Source organism: Brachycentrus maculatus, unplaced genomic scaffold (genome assembly GCF_059751285.1).
Source record: "Brachycentrus maculatus isolate JH-2025_06_01 unplaced genomic scaffold, ASM5975128v1 h1tg000043l, whole genome shotgun sequence".
In the NCBI taxonomy this organism is placed as follows: domain Eukaryota; kingdom Metazoa; phylum Arthropoda; class Insecta; order Trichoptera; family Brachycentridae; genus Brachycentrus; species Brachycentrus maculatus.
Genome location: NW_028280797.1, coordinates 350,226 through 376,126, shown reverse-complemented (window position 1 = coordinate 376,126; position 25,901 = coordinate 350,226). Strand labels below are relative to the sequence as shown.

General features: G+C 39.1%; 1 protein-coding gene across 2 annotated transcripts; it reads left to right on the top strand.

Annotated features, from left to right (window-relative positions):
- The first annotated feature begins 3,131 nt into the window (after positions 1-3,131).
- Positions 3,132-25,798, top strand: LOC148312317 (uncharacterized). 2 transcript variants are annotated; one of them, XM_088277475.1, is made up of 12 exons: positions 3,132-3,342; positions 8,761-8,898; positions 11,087-11,188; positions 12,047-12,171; positions 13,193-13,416; positions 14,684-14,826; positions 15,720-15,826; positions 18,139-18,255; positions 18,729-18,874; positions 19,830-20,358; positions 21,910-22,003; positions 23,856-25,798. In XM_088277475.1, the coding sequence occupies exons 2-12, from the start codon at positions 8,761-8,763 to the stop codon at positions 25,653-25,655; spliced, it is 3,525 nt and encodes a 1,174-aa protein (XP_088133601.1). In that variant the 5' UTR covers positions 3,132-3,342; the 3' UTR covers positions 25,656-25,798. The 2 variants fall into 2 exon arrangements, with proteins under 2 accessions (XP_088133601.1, XP_088133602.1); XM_088277476.1 differs by having other exon boundaries at positions 3,156-3,255.
- The last annotated feature ends 103 nt before the right edge of the window (positions 25,799-25,901 follow it).

Genomic DNA, 25,901 nt, shown 5'->3' with positions numbered 1-25,901 from the left:
AGACAAATAGTTAAAAAAGCAAGAGAGTTCAATAAGACAGCTTACCTCTGCTTTGCAGGTCTTACTAAAGCATTCGATAGAGTCAGATTAAAGGAAGTCATTAAAATTGTCGATGAAAAAGAAATACCCTCTAATAATATCAGTTATGGCAAATAAAAACCTATCAGCGGAAGCTAAACTGGCAGTGCGCAACGGAGTCCTGGTTCCAACTCTAATGTATGGAAGTAAAACATGGAGTTGGCAAAAGAAGGATGAAAGTAGACTGAGTGCAGTCGAAATGCAATCTCTCAGAAGAATGTGCGACAAAACGATGCATGATAGATGTTCGAATAGTGAAATAAGGAAGGAATGCAAAGCGGAGATAACCATTATCAATAAAATTAAGAAAGGTGCGTTGAGATGGTTTGGACATGTGGAACGAATGAGTGAGGAAAGAACGGTAAAACAAATTTATGAGGCGAATGTAATGGGGAAAAGGAGCCGAGAAAGACCAAGAAAAACATGGCACGATCAGGTATGCCAAATAGTTGAAAGTGGTCAGGTTGGGAGTCGTAGTAATCGGCGGGTATGTATGAGGAGATGCATGAACGTGGAAGAGGCGAAGAATGTTTGCAAAGACAGAGTGGTGTGGCGTTCTATACTCTCTGCCTGAAGCGGCGTGATGGTTAGTTAGTTAGTTATAAAAGATCTAAACGAACGAGTGAAGAAAGGACTGTAAAAGAAATTTATGAGGCGAATCTTGTTGGGAACATGAGCAGAGGACGACCGGGCAAAACTTGGCATGATCAAGTATTTAAAATAATTGAAAGTGGTCAATTCAGGAATCCGAATAATCGGCGGGTATGTATGAGGTCCGCCTCCATAGTGTAGCGGTTAGCGCTCTAGGCTACCATGCTGGAGGTCCCGGGTTTGATTCCCAAGAGGGTCGCAATAAATATTATTGATTTTTCAGTCAAATATATATTTAATATGACCCTGGACTGGTACCTGAAGCGAAAGGCTGATCACCTTTCCTTCGTGTATTTAACGATCAAGATAACACTGCTTCTATATAATGCAGTGCCCTATGCACCTTTGGGGTGCGGATAAGGGTTGGGAGGAGGATGTGTGAGGGGATGCGTAAAGAAGAATGTGTACAAAGACAAGAGTAGCGTGGTGTGGTGTTCTATTCTCTCTGCCTATCCCTGCGGAAGCGGCGTGATGGTCAGTTAGTTACTTTAGATTGCATTTCTGTAAAAAATTAAGGTCAATGTTGTAAGATCACAGAGAGCGGGATAGGATGATACTTTTCAAGGATCTCGGTCATTAATGAACAAAATAAAAACATATTTAAGAGCATAATATGTTTATTTTCAGGGGGGAGAGTATACATATATTAGTCACGATGAATAACTCCCAAGAAAATTGTGCAATAACACACGTTTCATGGTTATATCATCTATCTGCCTATACATATCTGCAAACACTAAAACAGTAATTACTGGCTACACATCCAAATAAAACAATGCCGAATCGTCCTCTGTAGTTTATATATTCTGATCCAGCGCTAGGAAATGAAACTGTCCAAAGCGCCAACACAATGGGGGAAATGGAACCCTTCTGCCGCGACAAGTCATTTGCCAATAGTTGTACGAGTCTGAAAAGGTAACAAAGTTACAGAATTAGTTTATATGTTTGAAAAATAATTGCGAGCATTACGACCCACTGAGCGATCTCCGATTATGAGGATATCAGACACCGGTATACACTGAGATGGTCTTATAAGGTATACAGTGGCAGGCTTCCCGGAGGGGCTGATATGAAGAGTTCCAACCTCATCATAAAACTGCTCGTGGAGCACAGATGGGGGCTGAAAATTTGTCAGCATCAAGAGTCCAGTCCGGTATTGCGATTGCAAGCTTCGGCGGGCTGGTCTTCTTACATCATATATCGAATATTATTTATTAATTATCATCCATACCTATTTCTTTGTGAACAAAACATGGCCAAGCATTGCACCCACTAGTAAATTGACATTTGTAACTGTATAAGTAAAACTGGAAAACCATTTCAAAATCTATACGCCACGTGCTGTAGTTATTTTTGAATGACATCTTTTGTGTTTGTTGAATCTTATTTTATATGCATATATTGCAATAAACAACATTATATGACAATAAATGTACTTGTAATTATGTTTGGCTTCTTTCTTACGAGTCCATGCTCGGATGATATGGCGCGATTAGTGTAACTCTTTATGAAAGGTGGGCTTCAAATAACATTTAATCGTTCACCTCTTGAGCGCTGGACACGCAGGGTATTTTCTTTAAAGGATATTTAAACTCGGCTTCTGCCATCCCGACAATGTTCCGAAATTTCCCAGGTGGCTCTGCCGACAGCTCAGAGTCGGTTGTCCGTACTTTACCTAAAATATAACATAAAAACGATAATAAAAACAGACTCGCTGTCAACGGACTGTCAGAATGACATTTCACACAAATTTTGCACAGTTTTTCAGGCATGAAAAACAACAACAAAAACAGTTGATTACCTGCAATGCTGTTGATGGGGTCATTCGGGAGGTTATAGAATACATATTTCTTCTAATTAGCGCTTATTTGAGCAGCAGTCGAGACACATTTCTTGCGTAATTTGTTTGACAGCTGTTTAGCAAACGGCGGAATGAGAGGAAACGCCTTACCAATAATGAAGTACTCACATTTCCAATACATAATAGTTATTTTCAACACGAGATCACCCGGCGTGTCATTTATCGTTTACAATGAATTATATAAATTAGTTTGTGCAATGAATTCATGACGGTCGCCCGGCCAGACTCGAACGAAGCTTATATACAAATATCATATACTAATGATGGCGCTGTAGGTATTCGATTTCGCGTCACATCGCCAGGTTGGCAGTGAAATCTTTCGTCTTTCCAAAATTCGTACTTGAACGTTACAAAACCAGAGAAAATGTAACAAAATCTACTATTTTCCTCGTCGTGAGTGACCAGCATGACGTAAATTCCTTACGCAAAAAAGTATTCAATACTAACATGGTTATAAATCCGAACGGTTGATTTAAGTTGTACCTTTTGTCGCAAGCCTCAATAGACGCGTATGCCCGTAATCTGTGGAAATAATCCCGCCAGAAGAACCGTCAAATGCCAAATATGTATTCGTCCGACTTTTCGTGTCTTCGAACTTTGAGTTCCAATTATAATAATAATTAGTCGTCCGTGGATAGTGAAATGATTTTAAAAAATAACTGAATGTGCGTTTAATTGTTTATTTACGTTTTTATTATCATATTTTACACTTCAGAGCTCTTCTCTTGAAAATATAACGCCGGTTCGGAGAAGTAAGTATGTCGGCAAATACAAGCTTTGTGCCACGGTTTTATTTTGTTTTATTTGTAATAGTTCAATTAGATCAACGGTCTTTATAATATCGCTCACTCCTTTCAACAACGTCATTTATATAGAAAAAACTTGATTTTTCAGGAGATCGTTTTTAAGGTTTAAAAATATAATAAAATGAATTAAAAATAAATATTAAGCCACTTGTTGAACTTTTTAGTGTGCATCAAATCTTTTTAGCTAAAACCTGAATGTTTTTTCTCCATTTGAAAAATATTGAGTATATTTAAAAAAAATAATTTAACAATACCCTTTATTCAAAATGCAAAAATGCACTCTGTAGCGGGTAAATATTAACCGGATCCACGCGGCTCGCATAACCGTTTGTGTTTCTACAAGACATGCCCCATACGCGGCTGACATAAGCGTTTGTGTTTTCACTTTGCTCCAAGTTTCGAACCTCAGTTCAACTTGGAGGGATTTTTTCATGGTGTGGAACTTTGGATAAAATAATACGTCAATCTTCGGCCTTATGACATCTGTTGAAATATCTGACTAATAATTTGTAACATCACAAGGATAAATAAAACAACAGATCCCTGATTTTTCTTGCGGTCGGTAATTAGTCCGCGCCATAATCATGCCCTATATCTGTCTCACTCTCGACGCTACGCATCGCCAGTGGGTAAGAGTGACACACGATGCGTGCTTTGATTTATTTATGTTACGATCTAATTTGTTTATATTACGATATATTTCAAGAATAATGTGACACACGTGTATTATAGAGTACCAAAAAGGCACAATGAATCCCATCGATCGTTTTTGTTCAGGAAAATAAATCGTTTCATAACTAAATACATGATAAAAGTAATCATTTAAAAAACGGCGAAATACAGCCGCGCACGAGCGTCTCTTAGGAACAAAGTTAACGCGTTTAAAAGGTTAAGTTAAAATATGCCACTTTTGCTGGTACATAGTATATATAGTACATTTTCTGGGCATTCTGAAAACATGCACAGCTAAAAATTGTTAATTTTGATAAATGACGTCGTTGAAAGGAGTGAGCGATATAAGCTTTGTGCCACGGTTTTATTTTGAACTAACTAACTAACCATCACGCCGCTTCCCGCAGGGGTAGGCAGAGAGAATAAAACACCACACCACTGTCTTTGCAAACATTCTTCGCCTCTTCGAGAAAACAAATACTTTTATCATACAAGTATACAACATGTAATATAATAATTTGTCCGCCTCCGTAGTGTAATGGTCAGCACGCTCGGCTACCGTTCTGGAGGTCCCGGGTTCGATTCCCAGGGGGGGTAAAATAAATATAAGTGATTTTTTCACTGTAATATTTATTTAATATTACCCTGGACTGGTACCTGAAGCAGAGGGCTGATCACCTTTCCTTCATGTGTATACGATCAAGATAACACTGCGTTTATATGAAGCAGTGCCCTATGCACCATTTGGTGCGGATAAGGGTTTTTATTATTTAATATAATAATAATTTGGATAATTTGTATAGCGCCATTTTCGTAAAATACTACCTCAAGGGCGCTTATAAAGACATGAATAATAACAATAATAATAAAATGATGATGATAATGATATAAAAAAAATGGATTAAAACGTCCTCAATCGATCTCGGGCCTGCGAGTCTGGAGCGGGAGAAGATGAGCCGACAAATAAAAACGCCTTCCTCTTGATCCCACGGGCTGGAGAATGGCCAGGGTGTTGGGCAGGACGCCTTCCTGAGCGATGGTCGTCACGCTGGAGGGCAGCTTGTTGATCTCCTTGTCATGTGGATGGCCAACTTCCAACTTCCAGACTAGCACAGTTCAAACGGGACTTCACTTTTATCCTCTTTTGCCGCCCTTCCGTGATCCGACACGAAGGTTTTGTCTCTGAGGTTTTCCGCTTTCGCTTTCACACAAATGGGAGCTGGCGCAATTGAGGTATTTAAGTTTGTAGTTCGATTTCATAAAATTTAACCGTTTAAGCGCATGTTCTCAGATTGGTATTGTCTTTGCACATTGTTATTGCGGTCATTTACCCCCGAGAAGTTAGGGGTTTCGGATGAATACACTACGGTCGTAAAGTACCCTCAAGGGACGAACACAAAACACTTTTTAACGCCAACTTGCCACATGTGTTCATTCGGCGCAGATTCTTAGAAATACACTACACCGTTTAGACCAGCATTGCTATATTGAACGACGCAATGATATTATTCGTCCGCCTCCGTAGTGTAAGGGTCAGCACGCTCGGCTACCATTCTGGAGGTCCCGGGTTCGATTCCCAAGGGGGGTAAAATAAATATAAGCGATTTTTTCACTGTCATATTTATTCAATATTACCATGGACTGGTACCTGAAGCGGAGGGCTGATCACCTTTCCTTCATGTGTAAACGATCGAGATAACATTGCGTTCATATGACGCAGTGCCCTATGCACCATTGCGGATAAGGGTTTTATTATTATTATTATTCATCAGTTAACAGCTAACCTTTATAAAATTATAACTTTTAACCATCTCAAGTTAACGCCAAACGCAATATTTATAGATGAGTAAAAAATTGTAGACTTGAGATGCAAACATCCGGAGAAAATTAAATAAATGATGGAGCGTGGTTCTCTCTGCAGCCGCGTCGGGCGCTCCAGGAACCACACTTCATTGCACATGCGTTATGCACAAATTAACTCTGACCGTTAATAAAAGATTTTTTTTGTGGAAAAATATTGATGAAGATGTATTTTAATGATTAAAGATTTCAAGGGTGTTTATTTTTTGACAAAATACGTGTCTGTATTTCTCTGGTGAATTAATTGTGAACATGTTCATTATTGGTTTTATACAGAAAAATGAGTTTTTTTTTTAACCTTTCAACCGCGTTCACTTTGTTCCTGAAAGACGCCCGTGCGCGGCGGTATTTCGCCGTTTCTTAAATGATTACTTTTATCATGTATTTAGTTAAGAAACAATTTATTTTCCTAAACAAAAACGTTCAATGGGATTCATTGTGCCTTTTTGGTACTCTATAATACACTCGTGTCACATTATTCTTGAAATGTATCGTAATATAAACAAATAAGATCGTAACATAAATAAATCAAAGCACGCATCGTGTGTCACTCTTACCCACTGGCGATGCGTAGCGTCGAGAGTGAAACAGACATAGGGCATGATTATGGCGCGGACTAATTACCGACCTCGAGAAAAATGAGGGATCTGTTCTTTTATTTATCCTTGTGATGTTACAAATTATTAGTCAGATATTTCAACAGATGTCATAAGGCCAAGGATTGACGTATTATTTTATCCAAAGTTCCACACCATGAAAAAATCCCTTCAAGTTGAACTGAGGTTCGAAACTTGGAGCAAAGTAAAAACACAAACGGTTATGTCAGCCGCGTACAGGGAATGTTTTATGAAAACACATACGGTTATGCGAGCCGCGTGGATCCGGTTAAGTATGTTTAATTCAAAATAAATTCACCTGGGGATAATTTGCAATATAATTATTTGCTATGTTTACAAAATTAAAAAAAATTGATTGGTAGACTATTTGATGTGATTAATTTAAACAAGATTTTGAATAATATTTTAGACTGTCTCAATATGCAAAACCACGGCAATGATATCGAGGACCATATCGATATCTGGAATATATCAGTTCCTAGCTATAAAGAATAATAATAATAATAAATAAAACCCTTATCCGCACCCCAATGGTGCATAGGGCACTGTGTCTTATAAACGCAGTGTTATCATGATCGTTTTACACATGAAGGAAAGGTGATCAGCCCTCCGCTTCAGGTACCAGTCCATGGTAATATTGAATAAATATTACGGTGAAAAAATCACTTATATTTATTTTTACCCCCCTTGGGAATCGAACCCGGGACCTCCAGAATGGTAGCCGAGCGTGCTGACCATTACACTACGGAGGCGGACTAATTAACTATAAAGAATAATAATTATAATATTTCAGGCTTATGTGTAATTCCTCGTATTATATGTTCATCCTTGTTTAGATAGTAGTGTAATGGTCAGCACGCTCGGCTACCGTTCTGGAGGTCCCGGGTTCGATTCCCAAGGGAGGTAAAAATAAATATAAGTGATTTTTTCACTGTACTATTTATTCAATATTACCCTGGACTGGTACCTGAAGCGGAGGGCTGATCACCTTTCCTCCATGTGTAAACGATCAAGATAACACTGCGTTTGTATTACGCAGTGCCCTATGCTCCATTGGGGTGCGGATAAGGGTTTTATATGTGTTTAGATAAGTACTTTTTAAACCACTAAAATACTTGAAAATATACATCAATATTTTATCAAATTCAAGAGACAACATATAATTTTTTAATATATTATTAGATTAAAACCAATATTTTTAGCTTTTCCACTTTATTTTTTATTTGACCAGCGACCAGGTTTCGTCGTTACCGACATCAGACTGGTGATGTGGTAACGATGTCTGATGATGTCGGTAACGACGAAACCCGGTCGCTGGTCAAATAAAAATAAAGTGGAAAAGCTAAAAATATTGGTTTTAATCTTATAGTATATTCAAAATGCAATTCCATCACCAAGTGTCAGTGGATAATATAAATCTATATATAATTTTTTCATAAAGTATACAACATGTACTTTATGTTAATTGCCAGTTTAGCTTTCGCTGATAGGTAGAAAATATATATATATACAGTGAAACCTCTATCTGTCGTTTTTAAAGGGACCTATTAAAATAAACTATGAATGCGGGATTAAGAAGTCAATACGCAAGTAGATACGACCGAGTAAAGATACCGTCCTCCCAATCTGTAAAGCCATTCGTAGGCTAAAATTTCTAAGAAGAATACAGGTTTCAGATGCAAATGTATTTATTTAAAAAAAAATACAAATATGAATAGAATTTGAAAAAATACTAAAGTTTATTGATCAAAATTTGTTTTTTAACTGTTTTATTTTCGTAAGTGAATAGTTTATTTTCAGCTTTGCAAATAGTATTTTTTTCAGCATTGGTTATTGAATGTGCGTTGTAGAAAGTTTTCTTTCAAAGAGTGTGCACGCTTCTGGAGATGCAGGTACAGGCAGCGGCTCCTTTTCATCAATATCGACCTCTCCTGCTATCGGTTACACGAGCTTTCGATAGTTTCTATCCCATACGTTGCCGTTGAATGTAAGAAAATTAAAAATAATGTAAAAAAACGGACAAAATGTATCAAATATGCAGCTTAATTCGAACGATAAATGCGGTAAATGGTGATGGAGAAACGATGGATGCAGTTTAGTTTAGTATGAAATAAATTCGGGATAAAATAAACGATACATCCGGGAAAACGATTATTCGAGGAACGATAGATAGGTTTCACTGTATATATATAAAAGTGCTTTCGCATTCTTCCAGATGTGTGACCAGAAGTATCCCGTGTCGGTCCGCCGGAACTCGCGGCCCTGTTCCTTGTGCAAGGAGTGCGATGACAACGAGGTGCTTTTCGGAGTGTTCTACTCCATGGGCAAAATCAACTGCCACCATTTTTGTCTCGTAAGTTTGCTCGCTGCTTAGAAAATACCATCTTGGTACCTATTTATTTATTTATTTGTCCGCCTCCGTAGTGTAATGGTCAGCACGCTCGGCTACCATTCTGGAGGTCCCGGGTTCGATTCCCAGGGGGGTCAAATAAATACAAGTGATTTTTTCACTACAATATTTATTCAATATTACCCTGGACTGGTACCTGAAGCGGAGGGCTGATCACCTTTCCTTCATGTGTAAACGATTGAGATAACTCTGTTTATATGAAGCAGTGCCTTATGCACCATTGGGGTGCGGGTAAGGGTTTTTTTTTATTATTTAAATATAAAAATGAGACATTTATACAAGACCACTTTTGTGATAATTAAAATGTAACTTGGTTTTAAAATCACTCCAAATATTTTATTATAACTTGATTATAATGTCTACCGGTTTCCAAGCTAACCGCTTCTTTATCAAGACTGATTAATTTGATTTGTCTGCCTCCGTAGTGTAATGGTCAGCACGCTCGGCTACCGTTCTCTAGGTTTCCTGGTTCGATTCCCAAGGGGGTAAAATAAATATAAGTGATTTTTTCACTGTAACATTTATTCAGTATTACCCTGGACTGGTACCTGAAGCAAGGTCTCCATCTCAAAAATTTTGGGGTTCACCTTAGAGTAAATAAAGGTATAATTAATTGATTCGGGAGTCACTTTGTGATAATATCCATCTATTTTTATTCAAAAAAAAAAAACTTGCTAGTTTCTTGCTTTGAGTTTTGGTGAAGTGCCACGACTCACATCCGTACAGCAACACTGTTAGGATGCAGGCGTTAAAGAGACGACACTTGGTTTTTGTCGAGTAAAGCAGTGAGTCCCAGACATTGCGCATTTTATTGAATATAGGCTCCTGCCATTCCGAGCCGTACATTCAGTTCTTTCTGGACTCTACCATCCTCCACCATGAGTGTTCCGAGGTATCTGAAGGTGTCGACTCGAAAGAGCGCTCGTCCCTCACAGGTAAGATGTTGGACTCGGTCCAGACAGGCTGAGTTGCACATGACATTGGTCTTTTTGGCATTCGCTCTTAGGCCTAACCGAGCGGAGTTTATTTGGAGGGAGTCAATTATATCTTGCAGGGCTCCGATCGATGTTTCTATTAGAACTGCAAATAGGTGCCTGAGGCGAATACTGGGTATAAAGTGGTATGACTTTGTCAGGAATGGCGATGTGAGGAAAAGAACTCTACAGCCCCTCATACTGGAAGTCCTGTAGAGGAGAAGGTGGACATGGTTGGGACATGTCCTTAGAATGCCACCTGAGGGCATCAACCCCTCGTGTCTCTTCTTCCAACCCCGAGGATTCCGGCGCCCATTCACCGACCATACTCAGCGGAACTTCCAGACGCCGGACTGACCTGGGAGGAAGCCAAGGAGATGGCGCGTGACAGAGTGACTTGGAGACGTTTCGTGTTGGCCATATGCTCCACCTAGGGAGCGAACATGGAAAAAGAAGAAGAAGAAGATTTTTAATTCTAATTTTACTTGATAAATATCACTATTTCTTAAAATTTCACATGCAAAATGCATCAAAAAACGTGTCACAATAGATTTTAAGAAATAATGGTATTTAACTAACTAACTAACTAACTAACCATCACGCCGCTTCCCCGCAGGGGTAGGCAGAGAGAATCGAACGCCACACCACTCTGTCTTTGCAAACATTCTTTGCCTCTTCTACATTCATGCATCTCCTCATACATACCCGACGATTATTACGACTCCTAACCCGGCCGCTTTCAAGTATTTGACATACCTGATTGTGCCAAGTTTTCCTCGGTCGTCCTCTGCTTCTTTTTCCAACTACATTCGCTCCATAAATTTGTTTAACCGTTCTTTCTTCGCTCATACGCTCCACATGTCCAAACCATCTCAACACACCTTTCTTAATTTTATCGATAATGCTTATCTCAGCCTTTACCAAGTATTTACCAAGTAAAATTTTAATTATAAATAAATTTCTACAATGTTTAAGGCTGAAAATATTACACTCAATTTGCTAGAATATTTTGATAAAGACTACAAATTAAACGCCAATTCAATAAGCAATATTTTAAATATTTAAGTAGACACAGAAAAAAATGGACCCCTGTTCTGTCATTTGTCCTCAACTAACAAAGTACTTTCAATTTATATGATTATTAAATATATTTTTAGTTATTGTCCACACACATGTTACAAAGCGGGAAGGATTCGGAGGGCATTCTGGGTTTCCTGCATTCTGACATCGTGAAGCAAGTGAAGACAGCGTCTAAACGGGTAAATAGTGCCAATGTCATCATATTCATTCGCAAGAATCTGCCAGTTGATGCTGCCCGTCAATTAATAAATGCGTTTGTAATATCGAGAGTAGATTATTGTAACGGTATATACACGGGTCTACCAAACAATAAAATGACTCGACTGCAATCAGTGTTAAACGCAGCAGCGAGACTAATTTTTGGAATTTCTAAATTCAGTCACATCACCCCACTACTTCACAAACTCCACTGGTTACGCTTTCCAGAAAGGGTTGAGTATAAACTCTGCCTACTCATGTATAAATCAATACACAATATGGCTCCAGAGTATCTTAAGGAGCTGTGTATTCCAGATGAATTGGTTGATAGACGTCTCACGCTTCCATCGGCTACAACATCTGCAATGGGCAAAGTTATCTTACCAGCTCGCAAGCAACGCACTAAATTTGGCAAGCGTGCCTTTGGTGTTGCAGGACCGATGGCGTGGAATGCTCTTCCACCAATGGTTAGAAATAGTGAGAGTGAGATGATCTTTAGAAAAAGACTAAAAACACATTTGTTTGCTAAATCATTTCCACCATAATATTTTCCCCAATTCATTCACCGTGAAGCGCCCTTGAGGTATTTTTTTACGAAAATGGCGCTATATAAGTTATCCAATTTTATTATTATTATTATTATTATTCAATTAGCCTTTCCCGTAATGACCATCCAAAAATTACATGTGATCCGTAGAAAAAAAATACCCCAGCTCTTATTTGTATTAAAATCCTAGTACGCGACTCACAATGTAAAATAATAAAGTAAATCGTAGTAGGTATATTGTGGTACTGTTGTGGATTCCTTTCGCAAGTTAGTTGTTATTTTGTGATTTCAGCGGTGCTATTATTGCGGACGTAGTACTGCGACTGTCCACTGCGCCAACGCGCAATGCTCCAAGGTGTTCCACATGCCGTGCGGCCGTCGGAATGGCGCCCTCAACTGGTTTCATGACAGATTTCAGTGAGTGACAAATTCCCCCCTCATTTTGACTTATCGCATGTTGCTTAAAATTATTAACCGGATCCACGCGGCTCGCACAACCGTATGTGTTTTAACAAAACATGCCCCATACGCGGCTGACATAAGCGTTTGTGTTTTTACATTGCTCCAAGATTCCGACCTCAGTTCAACTTGGAGGGATTTTTTCATGGTGTGGAACTTTGGATAAAATAATAAGTCAATCCTTGGCCTTATGACATCTGTTGAAATATTTGACTAATAATTTGTAACATCACAAGGATAAATAAAAGAACAGATTCCTGATTTTTCTTGAGGTCGGTAATTAGTCCGCGCCATAATCATGCCCTATATCTGTCTCACTCTCGACGCTACGCATCGCCAGTGGGTAAGAGTGACACACGATGCGTGCTTTGATTTATTTATGTTACGATCTAATTTGTTTATATTACGATATATTTAAAGAATAATGTGACACACGTGTATTATAGAGTACCAAAAAGGCACAATGAATCCCATTGAACGTTTTTGTTTAGGAAAATAAATCGTTTCTTAACCAAATACATGATAAAAGTAATCATTTAAAAATGGCGAAATACCGCCGCGCACGGGCATATCGTAGGAACAAAGTAAACGCGGTTAAAAGGTTAATTGAATAAGAATTTTAAAAAAAGTTGTCACAAATGTAAATAATAAAAAATCTGGCTAATAATCTCTTCTTGTTCCACTATTGGCCAGAGATAATTTAACTGTTTGTGCTGAGACATTTTCTTACGTGTATGCTTAAAAAAAAAAGAATATCTGTAAATGTAGGTTTCCGGTATATTTTACATTCAACAATACAATTTACTAATGATAGATTTAAATACAGTCAGAAATAGAAATACATTTTCTGTAAAAATCTATTGTATTCCCCCTGCCACTAAATTTGAAAAAGCCTGTTTTTTCTTGCATAAATGCAAAAACTGCTCTTGAATTGGCATTTTTTATAAGTAGATTTTTCCAATGCGATGTTTCTCCGCAGGTCGTTTTGCGTGGACCATCGCCCAACGCAGAGCGTCCCATCTGCAATAATCCTCAACCGACAGGGCAGGACTCCCGGCTGTGCCCTGCTGCAGCTGAACCGGCTGCGCCTGACGCCCGACAACGGCGGTGTGCTGCTGGACACCCTCGCCTTCCCGGGGAACGAGAACTTGAGGATTGGCGACCGTAGCTGGGCTATCATCGCCAAGTCGCAAGACAAACCTGGTAAGCGAGTGTTCTGATCCAAACAATGTAACATAGATGTCCGAACGGTGGTATGAGGGAAGAGTGTAAGGCCAAGAGATAAGAGTTATCCATCAAATTATGAAAGGTGTGTTCACTCCTATCGCTCACTCCTTTCAAGAACGTCATAAATCAAAAAACTTGATTTTTCAGGAGAACGTTTTTAAATCTTAAAAATATAATACAATGGATTAAAAATAAATATCAAGCCAATTATTGAACTTTTTACTGTGCAACAGATCTTTTTAGGTAAAACCTGAAGGTTTTTTCTCCATTTGAAAACTATTTAGTATATTTATAAAAAGAATTAAATAATACCTTTTTTTCAAAATGCAAAAACAATACTTTCTGCCCTGTGGCGGGTAAATATTGAGTTAAAAATATGCCACTTTTGCTGGGATATACGTAGTATATTTTTTGGGCATTCCGAAAACATGCACAACTAAAAATTGATGATTTTTGATTTATGACGTTCTTGAAAGGAGTGAGCGATATTGCAAGACCCCACAAGATGGACCCCAAGAGTTCTACGATGGAGACCTTGGGAGAACAAAAGAGGTGTCAGAAGACCCCAAAAGAAATGGTCCAACGATTCCCGGGGGGGAGGGTGTGAAATTATATATTACTGATTTTGTGCTCTAATATTGGTTTAGTATTTATTACCTTGGACTGGTCCCTGAAGCGCAGGAGTGATCACCTTGCCTTCATCTGTTAATGATCAAGATTACACTGCGTCAATACAATGCAGTGCCCTATGCACCATTGGGCGTAGATCAGGGTCAGAAGAAAAAAATGTATGAGGAGATGCATGAATGTGGAAGAGGCAAAGTTGTTTGCAAAAACACATTGGTGTCGCGTTCTATCCTCTCTGCCTACACCTTGCGGATAATCGGTTCAATGGTTAGTTAGTTATTTAAAAATATTTCAAGAAATTATATGAAAATCAAATAATTTTTTTTATTTTATTTTTCATTTATTTATTTAATATAGTTACATTTTTAAGTACAACATTATACAAAATCTAAATAATTATACATATGGCCAACTTAGATTCGCTGTGCCTCTGCAAAAAAGAGACTTAGCTCTTGTGCTTGGAGAGGGACTTACACTCAAGGTTTAATGTTTTATATAATTAATGATATAAGTCTTTTTTTATATTTTTTTCAAGTTTTATTAGAATGGGCATTAATTTTTTTCTTAAGAATTTTTATATCTTAAATTTTTTTAATTTCTTAATATATTATTACAGTAACACCCGTAAAGGTGGAGTCGGTAGCGGAGTGGCACATGTGCGGCATATGCTACGACCGCGTGACGCCGTACCCGACCTTCCACACCATCTGGCCCGAGTGCTGCAAGGGAGACAAGTGGTTCCATCGCCTCTGCGTTGCCGTAAGTTCAATACCACCAACCACCGATACCACCAACAGTCCATCTAGTATAACGCTACTTGTTCATAGGTCTTATTTTATCTATAATTACTTTGGCAAAGCCCACAAACATCCCGGAGAGTGTGTAATTTTGTAAAATTCTTGGAAAGTCTTCAAACGGTATAAGTAGAAAGCCTGGAACTCAAAACTGTGATACTAATATATTTAACCTGTTAACCGGGCGGTCCGCTGTCTAATTCCGCAACTTGTAATGGGCGCGAATACTGATTCACTCCGTGTCTTCAATTTGTGTCGAGAGATGTATGGATGACTAGTACCTTTGTTGTTCCATGCGGAGTTGCCGAGCCAGGATATACGCCTTCTTCCTACGCTGCGTTTACCTTCCACGCCGCCTTGTAATATAATACCTATTACTCGCTATTTCTCTCCCCTCATACAACGGCCCGAGTACTCCACGCTGAAGGTTGGCAATCATCGTGTCAGTCTGCAGCCGCTCTGAGCAGCGCCCCAGTGCTGCAGCGGAGCCAGGATATACGCCTTCTTCCTACGCTGCGTTTACCTTCCACAACGCCTTGTAATATAATACCTATTACTCGCTATTTCTCTCCCCTCATACAACGGCCCGAGTACTCTTGGATTCTTTTCTTTACAGCGTCTATAATGCCTTACTTTTTGACATCTCAACATAGATGAAGAAGAATTAGGAAGTCTGGGTATTTACAGGGCTTACGGCAGGTGTGTAAAGTGATCACTTAAACCTACTTATGACAGTCGTAAGCCCTGTAAATGCCCAGACTTAATTAAAATTATTTACACCTAAGTGGAGGTAATCCAGATTTGTGAACAAGTATTTGGACACCACTCAAAATATAGTCATGTTGTAAACTTTTCCAGAAATTAGCACTCTCAGCCGGGAGACATCACCTGAAGTGTCCGCTCTGCGGGAACCAGCCTGTATTCCTGGAGCTTGTTCAGAAACACGGATTCTATGTACCAGATCAGTAAGTTTTTTTCTTTATATGCTACATTAAAATGGACATGTGGAGCGAATGGATAACGAGAGAATGACTAAGAAAATATAAGTGGCGAATGTGAGATGGGAAACAGAACGAGGATGACCAAAAAAGACTTGGCACGATCAGATCAATCAGAACCTAAAATCAGGCGGTGTCAAAAGTCTGCGTAATCGGAGGGCATATATGACTAGATGTATGGATGTGAAGGAGGCGAGGAGTGTATGTCAAGACAGAAGAGTGTGGCGTTCCATCCTCTCTGCCTGCCCCTGCGGGATTGTGATTTCATCATTTTTTTGGATTAGTGGCAGGGGGCTAAATCCTGCTGAAATATTCCATTACCATTTGACCTTGGTTTTAGTATCTCTGGTAGTATCTTTTCCAGTAGAATTGGGTGACACTTCTCGCTATTCATCATCTCAGTCACTGAAAGAAGCAGCCCTGGTCCATAATACGAGGAACACCCACAAAACATTTTTTTAGAGGATGTAGAAACTACGAAAAAAGTTATTGTAGGCCTTGAGGCCTGTTTTTAAGAGGGATCAGCCTCCTGCGATGTCGATTCTCAGCTATCGACCCATCTCTTTGGTGGTCTACAATGGGGTTGACCGTACAGTGCGATGTGGGGGAGTCTGGATGGTTTCATTCTCCTCACATATCGCTCACTCCTTTCAAGAACGTCATAAATCAACAAACTTGATTTTTCAGGATAACGTTTTTCAAGTTTTAAAATATAATTAATAATTTTTAAAAAAACTTATCCGCACCCCAATGGTGCATAGGGCACTGCGTCATATAACCGCAGTGTTATGTTGATTGTTTACACATGAAGGAAAGGTGATCAGCCCTCCGCTTCAGGTACCAGTCCAGGGTAATATTGAATAATTATTACAGTGAAAAAATCACTTAAATTTATTTTACCCCGCCTCCGTAGTGTAATGGTCAGCACGCTCGGCTACCGTTCTGGAGGTCCTGGGTTCAAAATATAATACAATGTATTAAAAATAAATATTAAGCCACTTTTTGAACTTTTTACTGTGCAACAAATCTATTTAGGTAAAACCTGAAGGTTTTTTCTCCATTTGAAAAATATTTAGTATACATATTAAAAAAAATAATTAAACAATACCTTTTCTTCAAAATGCAAAAACAACACTTTCTGCCCTGTAGCGGGTAAATATTAAGTTATAAATATGCCGCTTTTGCTGGGATATATATAGTACATTTTCTGGGCATTCCGAAAAACACGCACAACTGAAAATTGACAATTTTTGATTTATGACGTTCTTGAAAGGAGTGAGCGATATGCACATACCATTGTCTCCTTCGTTGCCTTCCCCACCTAACGACATCTTCCATCTCGCATATTTCCCTTATCCTGGTGTTCCTTATTCTATCTCGAAGACTCTTGCCAGATATGCTACTTAGAGTCTTCATTTCTGACACTCTAAGCGCGATTTTTGTGGCAGCGGTATCCGCTCTACTTTGGATTCCATACGTCATGATGGGTCGGACACAAGTTTTGTAGATCTTGATATTGCTGCCGATCTTCTTCTTGCTTGATACTGTATGTTTGTAAATAAAAGTAGAATTCAATCCAATAATGGTGTTTAACCTTTTAACCGCGTTAACTTTGTTCCTAAGAGACGCCCGTGCGCGGCGGTATTTCACCGTTTTTTAAATGATCACTTTTATCATGTATTTAGTTAAGAAACGATTTATTTTCCTAAACAAAAACGTTCAATGGGATTCATTGTGCCTTTTTGGTACTCTATAATACACTCGTGTCACATTATTCTTGAAATATATCGTAATATAAACAAATAAGATCGTAACATAAATAAATCAAAGCACGCATCGTGTGTCACTCTTACCCACTGGCGATGCGTAGTGTCGAGAGTGAGACAGATATAGGGCATGATTATGGCGCGGACTAATTACCGACCTCGAGAAAAATCAGGGATCTGTTCTTTTATTTATCCTTGTGATGTTACAAATTATTAGTCAGATATTTCAACAGATGTCATAAGGCCAAGGATTGACGTATTATTTTATCCAAAGTTCTACACCATGAAAAAATCCCTCTAAGTTGAACTGAGGTTGGAAACTTGGAGCAAAGTAAAAACACATATGTACGCTTATGTCGGCCGCGTATGGGGCATGTTTTGTGCAAACACATACGGTTATGCGAGCCGCGTGGATCCGGTTAATTTCGGATTTATTACCCAACAATTCAATATGAAATTCTACCGACTGTCTGAAGTTACAATAGACCTTTAGTGTAATGTGTGTGGTTTCAGGGACGCATCCTGGGAGAGAGAGGTGGGGGCCTTCGATGACCTGCTGGAGCGCCCCCGGGAGTGCTGCGAGTCCGTCTGCCAGAGCGCCGCCTCGCGCTCCTACTCGGGAAGCAAGCTGTAACTATATTTCCACACTCCTACTCCACACATCTCCACACTCTCCACGGACGACTCACGCACGAGTCTTCAATGAGTGATGAAAGAACAGTTTATGACGCGATCACCTTTCCTTCATATATTTAACTTCTTCTTCTTCTCTTTTTGTAGATCCTAGGGATCTGTTTGTGCCTCCGTATGTTGACTCCCAGCTGTCTTTCCACCTTTTCGGAGGTCTGCCTGGGGGTCTGCGTCCTTCAGGGACTCCTTGAAGGGTGATACGTGGAAATCTGTCATCTGACATTCTGTTTACATGATCATTCCAGTATCGCCTTCGTTGTCGTCCCCACCTCACAATATCCTCCGTCTTACACATGCTCCGGATGTCGGATGCTCCGAAAACACGCACTACTGAAAATTGACTATTTTTGATTTATGACGTTCTTGAAAGGAGTGAGCGATATGGGTGAGTGACTGGTTTTGTTTCGCTCTAGGTGGCAGTTGGTGATCTGCAGCCTGTGCGGTTCCCAAGCCGCGCACCGCAAGTGCGCCGGCCTGTCCGCGAACCGCAGTTTGATATGCTCGCGCTGCAGGCCCGACGAGCCCATCCTACGGGACACGCCTCTTGCAGATGACACATGTGGGTAAATCATATTCAACCTTCTTCTTCCTTTTTTTTTCTTAAGTTAGCTTATATTTACAACTACAACAACATATACTATTATTTACACTAAATTTACATCATATATATATATATATATATATATATATATATATATATATATATATATATATATATATATATATATATATATATATATATATATATATATATATATATATATATATATATATATATATATATATATATATATATATATATATATATATATATATATATATATATATATATATAACATATATATTTCCATCTCTTTACAGTAAAAATTACACATTACTATCTATCATTAGAACTCTATGAATGATTTTCCGAAACCGGTAGTCACAAATCTGTGTTTATAAATGTGGTATTACACAAAGTCAACAATGGATGATGAGGAGTGATTTTTATTTATCTTTTGTTTTTTATATTTATGTAATTAATCAAAATGATAAAATATGGTATTGTCCTCCTAACCCTTACCCGCACCTTAATGGTGCATAGGGCACTGCATCATATAAACGTATTGTTATATTGATCGTTAACACACGAAGGAAGGGTGATCAGCCCTCCGATTCAGGTACCAGTCCAGGGTAATATGGAGTAAATATTACAGTGAAAAAAATCACTTATATTTATTTGACCACCAGTGGGAATCGAACCCGGGACCTCCAGAACGGTAGCCGAGCGACTGAACATTACACTACGGAGGCGGACCATGGTATTGTTATGAACTACATATATTTATTTAGTAAAAAGCTTGACATGATGTAAGTTCTGGGACTTTTTTTTTGTTTAAAAAAAACTCTGCGCGTGTGCAAAGTGATCACTTGAACCAGCCTATGATGGTTGTAAGCTTTGTAAACTCCCAGACCTCCTATTCTTCTCCCTCTATGTTGAGATGTCAAAAATAATGTAGGATTTTTTTTTTCAGCTGAGAAAAACCTCATTATTACTGCCGACAATGACTGCATTTCCGTCGCAGACAGCGTCATAACAAATGATGAAATTCTCGACAGTAATGCTGGGCAAGAATCCGATCTAACGAATGACGCGGAATCGACTAACGAGGATGTGAAACTTCTGTCGCCCGTGCGCAAAGTCGCAAAACGCAGAGCCAATAGAGGTTCCTTAACGCACGATGCCGCCAAGATCAAGGTCAAGATATCGCCGACGGCAAAAATCAGCTCACAAATAGACGAAGAAGACAGTTTAAAGTGCGACATAGACAAGTATTTCCGGCACTTGGAGAGTCTCAAGACGAAGAGGCGCAACTATCGCGTGGAGTCGGAAGATCGAGCGCTGCGCTTTGTATTTCAGTCTAGGGACGGGGAGAGGCCAAAGAGGAAGAGGAAGCGTCGAGCCAGGGAGAGGACTCTCCGGGGCAGGAGGGAGAGGCCGGAAGAGGGAGAGCGCCTCGTTGAGTCCAAGCCGTGCCCGAAGTCAAAAAAGAATTTCTATATGTAAGTGGATTTATTATTGTTGGGTAATATATCCAAAATAAAACAAGGTTTGTTGGATTGAATTCTACATTTATTTAGGTATATGTTAATACGTGACGCGTTTCGTCTTCTTAGGACATTATCAAACACATGTGTGTTTGATAATGTGTGGCACGTATTAACATATACATAAATAAATGTAGAATTCAATCCAAAAAACCTTGTTTTATTTTGGATATATTACCCAACAATTCAATGTGGAATTCTACCAACTGTCTGCAGTTACAATAAATCAAAAATGGATTTATTATGTTTTTAAAATTAAATGTTTTTAAATTTATTATGTTTTTAAAATTAAAGGCACAAGAATGTAAGAATGCAAGAATGTAAGGCTGAGATAAGCATTATCGATAAAATTAAGAAAGGTGTGTTGAGATGGTTTGGACATGTGGAGCGTATGAGTGAAGAAAGAACGGTTAAACAAATTTATGAGGCGAATGTAGTTGGAAAAAGAAGCAGAGGGCGACCGAGGAAAACTTGGCACAATCAGGTATGTCAAATACTTGAAAGCGGCCGGGTCAGGAGTCGTAATAATCGTCGGGTATGTATGAGGAGATGCATGAATGTAGAAGAGGCAAAGAATGTTTGCAAAGACCGAGTGGTTTGGCGTTCGATTCTCTCTGCCTACCCCTGCGGGAAGCGGCGTGATGGTTAGTTAGTTAGTTAGTTTTTTTTTAAATTAAATGGGTTGTGGTCCCGCCGCTACTTTCACGGACTCTTGAGTCAGAGTTTCTCGGTTGGAACCCACTCTACCACAATTTGATACCTATTTCTAATAATGAGTCGCTTAGGCTCACAGAAATAGTATGAAATTGAAGTATTGTTTTTAATAATAAAAACACAAATATTTCTCTTTTTTTAAATAAATAAGATATTCAATTCATTCTTGAGGTAGTATATTACAAAAATGGCTCTATATAAATTATCCAAAATTATCATTATCATTATCGTTATATATGATAAAATAACAAAATAATAAAACCCTTATCCGCACCCCAATGGTGAATAGGGCACTGTGTCATATAAACGCAGTGTTATCTTGATCGTTTACACATGATGGAAAGGTGATCAGCCAATAAAAATTCCTATCAATCAATCTATCAAACCCTTGTCCGCACCCCAATGGTGCATAGGGCACTGTGTCATATAAACGCAGTGTTATCTTGATCGTTTACACATGATGGAAAGGCGATCAGCCAATAAAAATTCCTATCAATCAATCTATCAAACCCTTGTCCGCACCCCAATGGTGCATAAGGCACTGTGTCATATAAACGCAGTGTTATCTTGATCGTTTACACATGAAGGAAAGGTGATCAGCCCTACGCTTCAGGTACCAGTCCAGGGTAATATTGAATATATTAGAGTGAAAAAATCACTTATATGTATTTGACCCCCCCTGGGAATTGAACCCGCGGCCTCCAGAACGATAGCCGAGCGTGCTGACAATTACACTACGGAGGCGGACAAATTGTTATATACTCAGAAGTTAATATTTATGTTTTATTTCAGTTCAAACGAAAATTTGAAATACCTTGACGATGAAATGGACGCAGATGAGAAGGCTACAGTCCGGTATAAAATTTTAGACGAGAAATACGCCAAGGTATGTTTATTTTATGAAACTTTTTACTAATTTAAAATCACTCGTAAGTGGGGGCTTAAAAAAAATATTATTTCTTCTTCTGTCCATTTCCGTAGTGTAACGGTGAGCACGCTCGGCTACCTTTCTGGAGGTCACGAGTTCAATTCCCAGGGGGGTCAAATAAATATGAGTGATTTTTTCACTCCAACCTATTTATTCAATACTACCCTGGACTGGTAACTGAAGCTGATTACCTTTCCTTCACGTGTTAATGATCAAGATAACACTGATTCTATACGATGCAGTGCCCTATGCACCATTGGGGTACGGATAAGGGTTTTAAGTGAAGAAGATATGGCTCCAGAGTATTTAAGGGGCTGTGTATTCCAGATGAATTGGTTGATAGACGTCTCACGCTTCCATCTGCAATGGGCAAAGTGATCTTACCAGCTCGCAACCAACGCACTAAATTTGGCGAGCGTGCCTTTGCTGTTGCAGGACCGACGGCGTGGAATGCTCTTCCACCAATGGTTAGAAATAATGAGAGTGAGGTGATCTTTAGAAAAAGACTAAAAACACATTTGTTTGCTAAATCATTTCCACCATAATATTTTCCCCAATTCATTCACCGTGAAGCGCCCTTGAGGTATTTTTTTACGGCGCTATATAAGTTATCCAAATTTATTATTATTATTATTAAGAAGTATTCTTACAATATTTTGAGAGCGTCCGAATCACTGTTCACATTTTTCGCGTTTAAAAACCAGAAATTTTGAACAAAGATTTGTACACACTCGATATATTGTGAACGAAGGACTGGTAAAATCATGTCCACCTAACGCTGCTTCTGTACGATGTAGTGCCCTATGCACCATTGGGTTCGGATAAGGGTTAGAAGGTGAAAATTATAATCCGCGTGCCCACACCATCTCGCCATAATCATGCCCTATATCTGTCTCACTCTCGACGCTACGCATCGCCAGTGGGTAAGAGTGACACACGATGCGTGCTTTGATTTATTTATGTTACGATCTTATTTGTTTATATTACGATATAATTCAAGAATAATGTGACACACGTGTATTATAGAGTACCAAAAAGGCACAATGAATCCCATTGAATGTTTTTGTTTAGGAAAATAAGTCGTTTCTTAACTAAATACATGATAAAAGTAATCATTTAAAAAACGGCGAAATACCGCCGCGCACGGGCGTCTCTCAAGAAGAAAGTTAACGCGGTTAAAAGGTTAAATGGACTGACGGTCCTTATACAGCTATACAATTCTCGGTACTTAGGAAATAGTTTTAACATGTGCAGTTATAATGTATATGTACTAGGCGAAACAATTGTCACAAAATTCATTTTTATGTGCTTTTTCAACAGTAAAATACAACATTTTAAGCGTGTCCGAATATTTATTCACAAATCAGAATTATCTCCAATTATAGGAGTTATTAATCACATTATTTTTTGACATCTCATCAAAGATGAAGGAGAATATCGAAGTCTCGGCATTTACGGGGCTGACGACCGTCATAGGCTTGTTTAAGTGCTTACCCAATTCTACCCAGAAGTTCTAGTAATTCAAGAACAACGTTTCGAAATTGGTTCATGCATATAGAACTTCCAAGATTTCGAGTAGTGCGGTTGTCAATAATGGGTAGAATTGGTGAATGTTACAAGTGTGTAAAGTGATCTAAGTGAACCAGCCTATGACGGTCGTCAGCCCCATAAATGCCCAGACTTCCATATTCTTCTTCATCTTTCATGAGATGTCAAAAAATAATAAAATACAATTTGGTAAACTCAAGAAATCAGCGTTTGATTCATCATTCAATACATGAATTCAAATTTTATTTTTTTTTAATTCCAGGTGATTACTCCTAGTCGCATTTACACGATTCCTCTTCCGAAAAATCCGGACTCCAGGAGCAGGAAGAAGCTGTCTCCGGAATCAGGACAGAAGAACATCATGTCCTACTTCCAGAGTATGGACAGCAAGAGAAACATACTGTCCGATGGCATCGAGCCGGAGACCAGCTACGAAGACAGTCGAAACGGCTACATCCTCGCTCCGACTCCCAAAAAGTCTGCATTTGATGATTCTATGAAGAGTAGAATCAAGAAATACAAGGATATATTGGCAAAGAAACTTGTTGATGGATCAGAATTGACGAAAGATAGGGATGACCTTAGGAGGAAACGTTCAAAGGAACGCAAAAAAAATATTATTGTATTGCGTGACAAGCGAAGAAGACGCCGTGTCAAAAAAAATGACAATAGATTTCTCGGCGATTCATCCGCCAAATGTGATCGAAATACTAAAGCGGCCTGCGTTAATGATGTGTTTCTATCGCAAGATATTCCTGAGAGTCATTACACTCGTCCAAGTCTCTCATCAGCCGAAACTACGGTCAAAAGAGAGATAAAACACGAGGCTTTGGATTTGGCTTACAAAAACGAATTCCGCAATGATTTGCTGAGCGGTTTTATGGTAGAAGACGTTATGGTCAGCTATCTGGCCAACGACAGCGTTTTAAGTAATCTTAAGAAGGACAGCGTGCCTAAAAACAGAGCAGATACATCAAATTTTGAAAAAAAAACTAGTATATTGGAAAGTCTTTTAACTCGAGATTTGGTCAGTTTTGATTCCACGAGTTCCGACGTCGTAAATTTGAATCCCAAACGTTACAAAGCCGCAGAGGAGACCGCGGCGAGTGATAGAAAGAAACGCGATAATGCAAAGACGCAAAAATCTAACTCGAAGAAGTACGCGGACGTTATACTGAAAGAGAATTACAATCGATTCGAAAGACGTGACGCTAAATTGTTAAATAAAGATCTGACGACCGGAATTTATACAGACTCGTCTAAAAGTGTCGTTGCGCCTGCGAAATCGTCCAACGATTTGACTGACTCGCAAGGTAATAGTCGTGCGAGTGTTGGTAATCCTATAAAGTCAGAGGGTCCAGTCCGACACAGCTTTACGACTCTCAGCTTCTGCCCGAGCGGGAACACCATGCGGGTGCGTCGAAACACGAAAAAGATTGTCAAATTCGCCCCGACTCCTTCCGCATGCGAATCCGACGTAAAACCTCTTAAATGCGAACCTATTTACGACAATGTGACCATCAAAGAATCAGTCTTATCCTCCCTGATAAAAGATGAGGGTTGTTCCGAGAGTACATCGTCAAAGCGGACCCATAGTATCGAAGACGATTGCATCTTTATCGGCGAAACGAAACCTCCCAAGAAAAAGAAGAAGAAACATAATTACGATGCGGAAAATGCAGGGGAACGCGTCGTCGTTTCAAATGTCAACCATTCAAACCCGTGTTCCAGGTCTCACGGCAAATGCAAACATCGTCCCAACGATAATACGATAACCGATCATTCAAAAAATCACACCATCACCGATTTCTTCCGCCCTGTGCTGCCTGCCAATACTTTGTTGGGCCCCACTGGCACCTTATTGGGCGCCACTAATAATTTGTTGGGTCCAACTGGCACTTTTTTGGGCCCTAATGGCACTTTTTTGAGCGCCACCAATAATTTGCTGGGCCCCACTGAAATTTTTTTGGGCCCTGATGGACCTTTTTTGGCCACCACTAGCACTTTATTGGGCCCCACCAATTCTCGCAGGGCTTTTGGAGTGAAAGCGGCGATTATTTGAATGCAATGAGATCTGATATCATAAGACGGGACAAATTTAAAACTGAAAAGTCAGTATGGCATTATTTTTTCAACAAATCAAATTTAGTGCCGCAACATATCAAATTGCAAAACATCACAATCTGAGATGATGTAGTGAATACCAAAACTAATTCTTTACCGTAGAACGGGGCTACTTAAACTTTGTTGGGTAATATATCGCTCACTCCTTTCAAGAGCGTCATAAATCAAAAAACTTGATTTTTCA